The 11,936-nt window shown below is 66.5% G+C and overlaps 5 protein-coding genes across 5 annotated transcripts; 1 reads left to right on the plus strand and 4 right to left on the minus strand.

Moving 5' to 3' along the window:
* Positions 1-68: 68 nt before the first annotated feature.
* Positions 69-3,025, minus strand: Q8F55_005514 (uncharacterized protein; the record flags this gene model as incomplete). Its single annotated transcript, XM_069354003.1, has 3 exons — positions 69-2,075; positions 2,130-2,480; positions 2,711-3,025. The coding sequence occupies 3 exons, from the start codon at positions 3,023-3,025 to the stop codon at positions 69-71; spliced, it is 2,673 nt and encodes an 890-aa protein (XP_069208645.1).
* Positions 3,026-4,123: 1,098 nt separating this feature from the next.
* On the minus strand, positions 4,124-6,307 carry NPR2 (Nitrogen permease regulator 2; the record flags this gene model as incomplete). The annotated part of the gene is made up of 4 exons (XM_069354004.1): positions 4,124-5,298; positions 5,346-5,499; positions 5,534-6,082; positions 6,281-6,307. 4 exons carry the CDS (start codon positions 6,305-6,307, stop codon positions 4,124-4,126), a joined length of 1,905 nt encoding a protein of 634 aa, XP_069208646.1.
* A 677-nt stretch (positions 6,308-6,984) lies between these two features.
* On the minus strand, positions 6,985-7,986 carry COX11 (Cytochrome c oxidase assembly protein cox11, mitochondrial; the record flags this gene model as incomplete). Its single annotated transcript, XM_069354005.1, has 2 exons — positions 6,985-7,275; positions 7,402-7,986. 2 exons carry the CDS (start codon positions 7,984-7,986, stop codon positions 6,985-6,987), a joined length of 876 nt encoding a protein of 291 aa, XP_069208647.1.
* Positions 7,987-8,346: 360 nt separating this feature from the next.
* Q8F55_005517 (uncharacterized protein) lies at positions 8,347-9,577 on the plus strand (the record flags this gene model as incomplete). Its single annotated transcript, XM_069354006.1, has 4 exons — positions 8,347-8,420; positions 8,461-8,508; positions 8,694-8,953; positions 9,114-9,577. The coding sequence occupies 4 exons, from the start codon at positions 8,347-8,349 to the stop codon at positions 9,575-9,577; spliced, it is 846 nt and encodes a 281-aa protein (XP_069208648.1).
* Positions 9,578-9,675: 98 nt separating this feature from the next.
* Positions 9,676-11,484, minus strand: Q8F55_005518 (uncharacterized protein; the record flags this gene model as incomplete). Its single annotated transcript, XM_069354007.1, has 3 exons — positions 9,676-10,263; positions 10,296-11,120; positions 11,203-11,484. 3 exons carry the CDS (start codon positions 11,482-11,484, stop codon positions 9,676-9,678), a joined length of 1,695 nt encoding a protein of 564 aa, XP_069208649.1.
* Between the last annotated feature and the right edge of the window lie 452 nt (positions 11,485-11,936).

The following is an 11,936-nucleotide window of genomic DNA, read 5'->3' on the forward strand; positions in this document are numbered from 1 at the left end:
TTCACTGCACCTCACTCAACTTTACACTTTGATACATTTAGTCTACAAGACAACAACAAGCCATTTGGCTAGATCAGGCCAAGCCACTCGCGGAGTCCGCTACCGAAAGTGGATTCGAGCGGTTCAAGTGTCTCGGCGAGCATGTTGGCCCAGGTGCCGCGGACGAGGAGGAAGCCGATGAGCATCCAGATCCAGTCGTGTTTGCCCGTGCGCTTTACGAGCGCGCGCTTCTCGGCGGCGGTGTCCACCAGGCCCTGGGACGGCGTCTTGGCGACCTCCTTCTTCGAGCCCCACGAGCTCGTGAGACGGCGGAGCTTGTCGAGGCCGAGCGCGCGCTCGAACCCGTCCCGCATCGACTGCAGCCGCATGAGGAAGAGCCACAGCAGCGTCTTGACGAGGTCGCGCTTACGGTTGCGCCCGTACCGCGGCCGAATGGTGTAGCCGTCGCCGGCGGGGACGCGGACGACGGGGTAGCCGAACCACGGGTTCTGCGACGTGTACTGCACGTCGCGCGCGGACACGGGCGTGCGGGCTGAGAGCACAACGGCCTCCGAGTCTGACGACACGCTCGGCGACGAGACGTCGGGGCCTGGCGGAGGCAGGGAGACGGGCACGACTTGGTGGTAGTACTCGTCATCGTCTCCCAGCTCGGAAGGCTCAATCTCGTCATACGGCGTCTGGATGGCGGTCGTGGGCGCGGCCGTGTTCGGGCCGGTCGGGGGCTCAGATCCGGGCGTGGAGTCGGAGCACTCTGGGTCGTCCTCGGCCCGCTGGCACAGGCCGAGCGCGGCGGGGCGGTATTGTTCCACACCGCGCGCGTGATACTCCTGCAGCATGGAGGCGTACTTGTCGCGCGGGGTACTGGGCGTGTCGGCTCCAGCGGTGCGGCGAGCCGCCGCACGGCGCTCAGCAAGCGACAGAGCAGAAGGGTCGACAAGCGCCGGGCGGAGAGTGCGCCGGAGCGGGATGTGGACTGGCGGAGGCATGTCGTCGTCGTCATCCTCCGAGTCGGAGAGGAGATCGCGGTGTGCCAGGCGTGACGGGGACAGGTAGAGGTGGAAGTCGGAGAGCGACTTGATGCGTTGGATGGCGCTCTTCGGCGGGGCTTCCTGCTCGATGGGCGATACGTCCGAAGCGCCAGTGTATGACGTTGCGGGGCCGCTTCCCGTGTCAATGTGCAGGTCAGGCCTTGGGGAGACCTCGGGCGCGGCTTGGAGGAGGACGGGTGAGTCGTTGGGTCCGAGACTGCGTCCGCGTCCGCGGCCACGCCCGCGCCTGACTTCATCGCTGCGGTCCGGACCATCGGCAAAGTGGACATGGTCATCGTCATCGTGAACAGCCGCGACGGCGCGCACATCGCTGTGGCTCTTGGTCATGGCGAGGCGGGAGGTGAGGCCCGTCAGGCCAGAAAGGCCGCCACTGAGTGCCTGGCCAAAGCTCGAGCGCCGAGAAGGCGCACGGCTCGTCGCCACGCTGCTCGCCGCGTAGCTACCTGCGCGACTGGGTGTGTAGCTTGTGCCGTTGGCGCTGTAAAATGTACCGGAGGGCGAGGGCGGAGCCGTGTAGTAGATGTCGGCGATCGAGGCCATCGATGTGGAGCGTGTGGGCGGTTCGCGCGAAACGCTCCGTGATCGCCGGCCAGGTGGGCCGAGGGAAGGGGCGCGCGACGGCCCTCGCGACCCGCCGCGTGAGCGTGATGGGTCGCGGGACGGCGGACGCGAGTTGGCGCGCGAAGGGGCGCGCGAGTTGGCCACCGAGTGGACGCGCGATTGGCCGCGTGAAGGCGCGTTTGGCCTGGCGTGCGAGTACTTCCTCAGTGAGGCCTCCATGTCGACCTCTGGCCCGGTGCCGCCATACTCTGGTGGCAGAACGTCGAGGTCGAACACGGCCGCCTTCGACTCTGGCGTGTCGAGGAACGACACCTTCTCAAGCGACGAGCGGGGCAAGACTCGCTTGACGACGCTGTTCCACATGGCCCGATGCGACCAGCCGGCGTTGATAACGTAGACATTCTCGAAGAGGCCCGGGAAGTTGCCATGGCCAACGCTAAAGACGGTGGGAAGCAGCTCGACTTCCTTTACAACTGTTAGCCACACGCCATGCGTCTGTGCGTCCGTCGCGCTGCTCACCATGTTTCTGTAGCCAGCTCCACTGACGTCAATGAGCAAGACGGCGCCCTCTGCACCGTTTCCCCTCCGCCCGTGGACCCAGTAGTCTCGGAGTGCGCGGCGGACCAGCTCGAGCCCCCACCATATCCACTCTTTGAGCTCGGAGAGGGAGCCGGACGAGTCGCGGACAACGTCGCGGAGGGTGAGGACGGCGATCGGGCGGCCGAGCCGGTCGACGACCTTGGGCAGCGGCAGCAGCGAGAGCAAGGGGGACGGCGGTGGCGGGATGACACCGCCGAGGCCGCGGTCAGCGCGGCGCTGCAGCGCGCCGAGCAGGTGGTGGTGCGTCTTGTCCGTGTTGTAATGGTTTCTCTGTTATTGTCAGCGGCGGGGACCAGACTGGTCTGTTGGCCGTGCGTGGGCTGTGTGCGTGGGCTGGCGGCGGCCATAGAAAGGAGGGCGATTTTCGGGCAGCCAAGGCACCACAACCAGCCACCGTAAACGATGACTCGGTGCCCGACAACAATGAGATGGGGTGGGTATCGAGCGCGCCGACGACCGCTGCTCCGCATGCACCTCTGCCCAGCGCCTACCTTACTCACTCTAAGAGCGCGGAACACCATGCCATAGTCGCTGGCCCAGTCCTGCGCGCCGGCGGCAGTGGCGTGGTCCCAGCCCTCCTCGTTGATCAGGTCGTCGACGTCGTCCTCGAGCTCGCGCTGCAGCTGCGCCACGAGCGGGGCGTGGGCTCCGAGCTCGGCGCGGCGCGCGGCGGCCGTCGCGAACGCTGGCGGCGCGGCTGGGCCGGCAGAGGAAGATGGCGCAGAGCCAAAGCCGAAGGGGAACGCGCTCGGCTCGGCGCGCTTGACGGCCACAGGCCCTCCTCCGGCGCCATCTCGGTCCGTGTCGAGCGCCATGGTGGATTGTGCGATGCAGACGTGTGCGTGTGCGCCGCTGCTTTGCTGGCGACGATGGCCGTAGTGTGTGTGTAGTACGTTGTTGGCGCGCCTGGGCCCCAGGCTGGCTGCGGTGCGGGGCCAGGAGTGGGCGTCGGCCTAGTGTCGGTCTGTCCCTTGTCGGTCGTTGCAACCCGACTGGGTGATGGCGCATGCGACTCGCGGCTGTTTGCTGGACGGCTGTGGGATGCGATGGAGAGTGTGTAGAGTGGTGTAGAATGCAACGACTCGGTCGGTGTCGATTGATTTTTTTGTGCCGGGTAACAGCTTGGGTGGGTGTATGGGTCAGAGGGGAGCCGGGTAACTGTGCAACAACAACGACGTCGACGACAACCAGACCACCTGATCACAAAATAGGCACACCGAGCAGCTGCTATGCAGTATCTTGGGAAACCCCGACTAGCGCGCAGAGATCCAAACTCGGCATGCACTGGCTCGCTGCATTGTCTCGCCTCTCGTCTGTAGGTAGGTGGGTGGGTAGGCAGGTGGGCTCGCAGCAGGAGCAGCGGCAGTGGAATGAAAAGGCCACACATACCCGGCCAAGACCAAGGGGGGCTGCCCGTCCTGCCCGCCCGCCCGCCCGTTTTGCACTAAGCTAAGCACCACATCGTCGCCGCCGGCTCAATCGTCGATGCTTGTACCCGCTGACTCTCTCCTCTCTCTCTCTGCCTTGGCATTCTGTCGTCATGGATGCTCAATGGGTACGGGGTGGGTGGGCATCATCAAACACCGAGCAAGCAGGCAACCACTGCCGCAGCAGCAACCAGATGCGCACATACCGGCAGTCGATCACATGCACACTCTGCACGTCACTGGCACCGACCAGCCCTGCTGGTGACCCCTTACCCCCTTGCCCGCCCCTTGCTGGGAGACGCACAACAAGCCATGCGAAACGCCAAACGATTCACACGGCTCTGCTCACTCACTCTCCAGCGATACAACCAGCGTCTCGACAACGTGCGAGTCATGGATCTCGAACACGAGCATAGACCCATCAGTCGCATGTGAACAAGCCATGATGCAATGTGAAAACCAATCAAGTTATCGCTCCCTCTCCCTCTACCTGTACACCACTGCCACTCCCTTGGAACCCACGCCATCGTCGAGCTCGTCGAGGCCAAGCACGTTCTCGAGCTGGGCCCAGCTCATGCCCATGCGCACCTGGATCTCGTCGGCATGGTGGCTGCCATCGAGGTAGCCGATCAGCTCGTCCTCGCGCTCGAATTGCCGCCCGCCGTCCCGCGCCCGCGCAGCAGCAATGCTGTGAAACGAGCTCATCGCGGCGCCCCCGCCAGACCGTAACGTGCCGTTCCCGTTCGTGCGCCGGCTCGATATTGACGGGTGCGTGTCTGCGGCAGAGGTGATGCTGCGGCCCATGGTATCGGCGCGGCCAAGCTTGCGCCCCGGTGACCTCGCGACGACAGAGGGCGGTGTGCGTGGCGCAATGCCGACCGTGCTGCCAGATGGCGACGCGCCGAGCTGCATCGATGTTGCCGAGCCGGTTGACCGCAGGGTGAACTGCGAGTCGCCGGCTAGTGTCTGGGCGCGGGAGAATGCCGAGTCGCCACCACGCGACTGCCCTGCAGAGTGCTGGAACCCGACGCGGCGTTTACTTGGCTCATGCGAGACGTGAGGGCCCAACCCGCCCTGCGCGGCGGCACCGACGGCGAGAGTCGAAGGCCCTGGGCCCAACCCCGAGCCGAGTAACAAGGGCGCTGTGCGGTCAACAATGACTGGCCATCTTTGCACGCGGCGGAGGAACCCCTTGATGATGCCAAACGACGTGAAGCGCCGCGGGTCGATGCCCTTGGCAATGATACCGTTGGCCTCGCACCACTGATGTACTGTCGTGCCAGGAGTAAGCTTGGTGTAGAGCGCTGCAAGAATCGGCCAGTCGAGCACTGGCGAGCCGGCGCGCGTGACGTAGGGTCCACACTCTTGCATGACGGTTTCGTCGGACGTGAGGCGGGGAAAGGCTGGCGTGACGGCGTACATGTTCGAGTACTGGAAGATGTCGACCATCATGATGACCTGGTAGAAGAGCATGTGCCGGAGCGTTTCGCGGACGAGAGCCGGATCCGCGTCGGCGAGCTGGGCGATACGCGCAGAGTGGTTGATGCCGTTGATGTGCTGGGCCACGCGGGCCGCCGTGATGTCCCAGTTGTCATCCTTGAGGGCGTTGATGTTGACAAGCGCGACTGGGACGTCCCAGTCGGTGACATCGGAGGGGTTGGCTGGGCCGTCAGCTCATAGCCCGCAAATCGTTGGTCTGCGCACGCACGATAGAAGGGGAAGAGCTTGAGCTCGAGCGTGTTGAACCCGTCGAGCGGGATCGACGTCTCAGAGTACGAGTTGAGGTCCTCGAACAGCTGCTCGAGCACGGCCAGCGTCGGCGTGTGCTCCGGCTTCGGGTTGGAGAGGTACTCTGATTCAATCTGCCGTCAGCGCCGTCTCGCCCGACCAACCCACCTCTGCGCTCCTGAGGATACGCGCGACCTTGCGCACGACGGGCTCGAACGCCTCGAGTCTCGCAGTCGCCCGGAACACAAAGCACAGGTTCCAGATGTACTGGTTGCGGTCGTACTTCCTCGTCTCCTCGCCCAGCACGCTCGCGAGCCCGATGATGCGGTACTCGTGCTTTCCGCGCCTGTTGGACGCGTCCCACTCTGGCCGGCCACGCTCGTCAAACTCAAACTCGTTGCGCTGCCCCTCGTCGCCGACGTCCCACGCTCCCGGCGCACGGCAGGTCACGAGCTTGCCGAAGAGCGGGGGCTTGGGGATGACAAACTCTGCGATCGAGGCAAAGTTGAGCAGCTTGGGCTGCGCGCGCTGCGCCGGCCGGACGGGCGACCCATGTCTCAGCGAGCCCGACCGGGGCCGTGAGCGCGACCGTGACACGGAGCGCGATGGGGCCACGTCCTGGCCCGGCGAAGTGATGAGGTTCTCGGGCACCTGGTGCCGGACTTGTGGGCCGGCGACCGTGTCAAAGTCGGTGTAGAAGAGCTGCGAGTCAGCGAGCTGGGCGGGGTGAGGGGAGCGATGCGCCTCGCGCCAGGACCGGGCCGGGCACACCGGACCTGATGCGCAGGGCGAGGCGAGGTGCGAGGCTGTCGCCGTAGCTGCAGCCTCTGGAGCCAACTCACGCCGACGATCTGGGGCAGAAACGACCTGGGGGCCATGGTTAGTGGGAGGGCAAGCTGAACAGCAAAGGAGCACAACCCACTCGTCAGACCCGCTTCTCATGCTGTTCTGCTTCCCAGGTGCCTGTGCATACAGCCGCCGGCCGTGTGGATGGATGCTCTCCAAACAGGTAGGTAGTCACTGTCACGTTGTTGGCGTTGCGCGCGGGGTGTGCGTGTGTGCGGCGGCGTGTGTGGGGTGGGGGGCGACGGGCGATTTGGATCTACTCGTGGCTTGGACGTCGTGGGCCCCGCCGAGTCAAAGGCGAGTCGGGCAGAGGAGGGGGGAGAGCAGCTGAGCGGCGCGCGCGTCGTGTGATGGCGCAGAACGAGATGCAACAACAATGGACGAGGTGCGACAAGCTTTGGCGGCGCATGACGTCGAGCAGCGAGCGGCAAGCGCGTACAAGCGATCTCGACACCACGTGGCGCGGGTGTGGCGAGATCCAAAAGTCAGACAAGTTGCTGCAACAATACGGCCTCCGAGCCTGGTGCATGCTCATTCCCCTTTGCATGCCTCGGTAGAGCACCACGAGTGCACTACCCACCGCTCCTTTGAGCACAGGCGAGTGGGTCCGAGGCGGGGGCCGGTCGACCGGCCGAGGCCGAGCCACAGCCGCTCGGTGCAAGCCGGGTAGCCGCCAGGCAGCCAGCAACCCCCCCACGCCGTCTGAAAAGTGCTGTTCATGCTATCCAATGCAGTCTACGATGCTGTCTACCTGTTTGATCTCCCCTGCCCACTCATGCCGCCTTGCCCTCGGCGCCGGCCTTTGGCGCGTGCTCGTACTTGTCCCACCCGAGCGTCTTGTGGACCACCTCCTCGGGCGCGTCGGGCTCGAGGTGGCCGCGGTCGTTCCTGCGCGCGCGGAAGAAGGTGTAGGACAGGACGACGTCGTCAACGTTGTCCAGTGTCGGGTCGTCGACGATATCACGGTCAATGAAGAAGAAGACGGGCAGGTCGACCTCCTCGCCGGCACGAATCTTCTGCTCCTCAAAGCAGAAGCACTCGACCTTGGCAAAGTACTGTGCGATCTGGTGTATGAATACGGCGTCGGTGACATGTGACGAGCGGAGCAGCCGGAGCAGACGCGTCAGCGAGTTTCTCCTCGGAGCGGACAGTGTCCGCGGGCAGTGCCCGCGACCCTCTCAGCCACGCACCTTGTCCGGAGTCATGTTGTACGTCGCGATACCAATCAGGTCCTGGTCCGAGTTGTTCTTGGCCCTGTAGAAGGCGAGCGCCGTCTGGCCCGGCACGACGCGGACGCTGCGCTGCTGGGGCTCAAAGCTCCACGGGAGCGCGTCGTTGGACGTGGCCTCGAAGCGCACCGTGATCGGCCGGCCCTTGCTCTCGTCGGTCGCGTACAGCCTGTCGGCGGAGAACCGCTCCGGGTCCGTCATGGGCGTGCCTGCAAAGCCCGTGGCGGCACAGAAGGCGCGGTAGGCGGGCACGGCGGCGTACGTCACGCCCGTGGCGATGGCGAGCGCGCCGACAGAGTACAGCAGGATGGTGCGGTTGCGGCGCATGTTCTCGGCGTACATCTTGTCGCGGGCTGCCTTGATCGCGGCGCCGCGGGCTGCCGAGGCCGAGGCGGACGCAGAGGGGGCCGCTGCTGACGAGGACGGGGCGGGCGGCTTGGGAGGGGCCGGGGTGGCGTAGGCGCGTGCGAGGCGGGGCACGACGGGGCGCGCGCACGACGGCCGTGCTGCCGACGCCAGCCTCGAGAATGCTGGTGTAGCCCGCATGGTGGTGGGTAGTTTGTTGTCGAGCTCGATGCCGACGAGACATTTTCCGGACAATGCGCGAGATGCGGAGGATGGCCGGTGCCGGTGTGGGCCGAGGGCGTGGTGTGCGCGTGGGTGTCGCGTGGCAGAAGGAGGGGCCGCATAAGCCCCTTGCCCGCGGTGGATTTCGCGCACGGTTATCTGACGCGCGGATTAACTTGAAATGACGATGCCCGAGAGAAGTTGGGCGCGCGCCGGGCGAGTTGGCCGGCGACAGAGACAGACGCCTCAAGGGCGTTTAAGCAACTCAACTCATCCAACTCACTCACACTCGTTTCTCCTTCTCTCTCTCCCATCTCCCCCCTCCCCCCTCCCCACGCCATGTCCACCGCAGTCCTCATCTTTGGCGACAGCCCGTTCAGCGAGAGCGTCGCGCAAAAGGCCACGGCCAAGGGGTGGGTCGGGTCGGGGGTGTGACGCAACTGACGCCGCCAGCGCGACTGTGTACTACGCAACGCCCATCGCACCGCCGTCGTTCAAGAAGTAAGTAGGGTGGGCTGTGCGGTGTGAGCGTCGACTGCTGGCTCTGTCGTGTCCGTCGTCGTCGAGCTCGCTGGCGACGATGCATGCACGCCCCCGCCCCCGCCCCTGCCCTCGCCATACTCGGCGATGGCGGGCTCACACCACCGCGCCACACTAGCGCCGTTCCCGGCTAACACTGCACGCAGCATTACCGTCCTCACCACGTCGTTCAAGTCGCACGACTCGATCAACCAGGCGTTCGCGACCGTCTTTGACAGCAAGCACACGCGCGTGTCGGTCGTGACGGCCTTCACGCCGCCCCCGCCCAGCGCCGGCATCCCTGGCGCGGACCAGGCCGCGCTCGACGCCGTCGTCGACCCCGTCATTCGCGTTACCAAGGTCGCGCTGTGGTACGCCCGCCGGTACGAGAACATTGCCAAGCGGCTGGTGTTCCTCGCCGTCGATGGTGAGTGCGGTGTGGTGGTGTGGTGGTGGTGTGGTGATGTGGCGCGCTATCCGGGGGCCGGCACGGCAGAAAGGGATAGGACTATGCTGGACCGTAGCAGTCCAGTCCTGCTCATGACAACGTCGCCCGCTCGCTCCGCTCGCCCGCGCTGACCCCCCAGGCCAGGACCCCATGACCAAGGCGGCGCGCGGCTCGGTCCTCGGCCTGTGGCGCTCGCAGCTCGAGCGCTTGGAGGTCATCGGCGTGCTCTCCGACTTTGTCGAGGCGCAGGACCTGTCGGACACGAACGCGCCCGTGGCCGCCGACACGATTGTGCGCGCGGCGACCGACGCGTCGCTCAAGACGGACAACGTGTGGACGGTGCGCGGCGGCGTCGTCGAGCAGAAGAACAAGGAGGTCGGCATGGTCCTCGGGTCGCAGTACACGCTGCTGCAGACGCGCTTCAAGAGCATCCTGCGCTCGCAGGAGCGCGTGGCGCGCCTCCGCGCCTTCTCGGACACCAAGGGGTCCACGTTCCCATACATCTTCTTCTTTGCGCCCGTCAAGCTTCTGGTGTGGCTCCTCGCCATCCTGCGCAAGGTGTCCAACAACGGCGCGCCGGTTGCGAAGAAGCTCAAGCAGTAGTGGGCAGCAGCACCGTTGACGCCGTCATGGCCACACCCCCTGTACCCATCCCATACCGTTGTCTACCGTTGTCCATGCAGATGTTATACAACCCACGCCTACGCCCCCTTGTTCGTGACCCTGCCGTCTGCCCGCCTCCGCAGCGTCACGCCAGCCCGCGCGCCCGTCGTCTTGCCCCCCGCGAGCGCCGCGACGCCGTTGACAAAGACCCACTCGATGCCCTTTGCCGGGAGCGTCGGCTCGGCGTGCGTCGCCATGTCGGCGACGGTGTCGGGGTTGAAGAGGACGAGGTCCGCGGCCGAGCCGACCGCGACGGCCCCGCGGTGTGGCCACACGCCGAGGCGCTTGGCCGGCCTGCTGGTGAGATGCGCGACCATGTCCGGCACGCTCGCGATGCCGACGTCGCGCGCATAGTGCCCCAGGAAGCGGGGGAACGTGCCCCACGCGCGGGGGTGCAGCGTGCTGCCGTGCAGAATCGCGTCCGAGCCGCCCATGTGCGTGCCGTGCGCCATTATCGCGCGCACGTTGGCCTCGTGCCCGACGTGCATGAGGCACGACGTCGCGAGCGCGTCCTTTGTCAGCACGTCGAAGAAGACGCTGATGGCGGGGCGCGACTCGGCCCGCGCGACGTCCGCCACGCGCCGCCCTGCGTAGCCCGCCAGGTCGGGGTGGGTGGTCGACCCGATCTACCGTCAGTGGCGCCACAAGATCCGCCCACCTCAATCTCGGCCCAGTTGGTCGGGATCCCGTGCCCGCCGTCGCAGCCCGTCACTTCGACTGCGACGCGGATCTTCTCGCGCGTCATCTCGTCAGCGAGCCGCGCGAGCGTCTCGGCCGGCCCGCCCGCGCTCGCCCAGGACGGGAGGAGGGCGGCGAGCGTCGTACAGCCGGGAAGGTAGGGGTACGTGTCGAGCGTTATGTCTGCGCCGGCTGCGCGCGAGTTGTCGATCAGCGCGAGCAGCTCGCCGGCCCGGCCCCTATTCTCGGCAAAGTTCATGGTCGCGTGCGTCAGGTGCACTGGGCACCCGGTGTCATGCGCGAGGCCGACCATCTCGGCGTAGCTCTCGAGCGCGCGGTGCCCGTAGCTCCTGTGGTGTGGGGCGTAGTACGCGCCTGGGTAGGTAGCGAGGACGCGGCACAGCACCGCGAGCTCGCTCGTGCTCGCGTACATGCCGGGAGTGTACGTCAGGCCCGAGCTCATGCCGACCGCGCCGTCGGCCATCGCGTCGCGCAGGAGCGCAGCCTGCTCGGCGATCTCGGAGGGGGTGGCCACCGCGTCGTACGGCCCGCAGGCGAGCAGACGCAGGTTGCCCTGCGGGACGAGCATGGCGACGTTGGTCGCTGGCCCGTTGCGGTCCAACGTGTCGAGGTACTCTTTGATGCTGCGCCACTGGAACATGCCGACGCTGGCGAGCGGGGGCGCGGTGCACTCCTCGTCCGAGGGGTTGCCGTTCCACCCCGCGATCTGGGCGCGGATAGCCGTCATCTGCGCGGCGGTGCGCACCGGCGCGTAGGATATGCCGTCTTGGCCCACGACTTCGGTCTGGAGGGGAGCGAGTCGGGGGTGCGAGTAGTAGTTGGGTCGCAGCCGTCAGTGCCACGCCACGCCCCACGCCCCAACCCACCGTACACCCCTGCGTTATCTTCGGCGCGTGCGCCGGCGCCGTGAGCAGGTACAGGTCGGAGTGCGCATGCATGTCGATGAACCCGGGGGCGAGGTAGAGGCCTGCCGCGTCGACCACGTCGGCGCCGGGCGCGTGCAGGCCCTCGCCGATGGCCGCGATGAGCCCGTCGCGCAGGAGCACGTCGGCGACGTAGGGCGCGGCGGCCTCGTCGCCGCTGATGACGGTCGCGCCTTGGATGAGCGTGTCGGTGGCCGCGTCCTGGGTGAGCGTGTCGGTGGCCATGGTGTCGTCTCGTCGGGGCCAGCGACTGTGCGATGCCAACTGCAACTGCGCGAAGACGTCTTTCTCTGCACACCTCCCCACTCAAGTGGGGTCGCAGGAGGCCGCAGGTGGGGTCCTCGGGCGACGAAAGCCCACCCCCACCTTGCTTGTTGTCGGTGCAGCGCGTGCAGCGCATTCCGAAGCAAGTACGGGTGGAGCGGCGCAAAGTGGGGGAGCGGGTGGGGGAGCGGGGCCGGCGGTTGCCGCGCAGGTGCGCCGCGCACTTTCTGCGTGGGGGACGCCGCGTGCACCGAGGGCTTGGCCGAGAATAGGGCGGGGGAGGGCCATGGACACGGAGAGGCAGACGGTCGGCCAGGCCGCTCAGCTCACACGCTCACGCCCTCGGTATCCTCGTTGCGTCGACGGGTGTTGTGCGGTCGGTCGGGGGTCGGGCGGTGGCAGCCTGGCTGAGA

This window comes from Vanrija albida (genome assembly GCF_041260175.1).
Source record: "Vanrija albida strain AlHP1 chromosome Unknown contig_4, whole genome shotgun sequence".
In the NCBI taxonomy this organism is placed as follows: Eukaryota; Fungi; Basidiomycota; class Tremellomycetes; order Trichosporonales; family Trichosporonaceae; genus Vanrija; species Vanrija albida.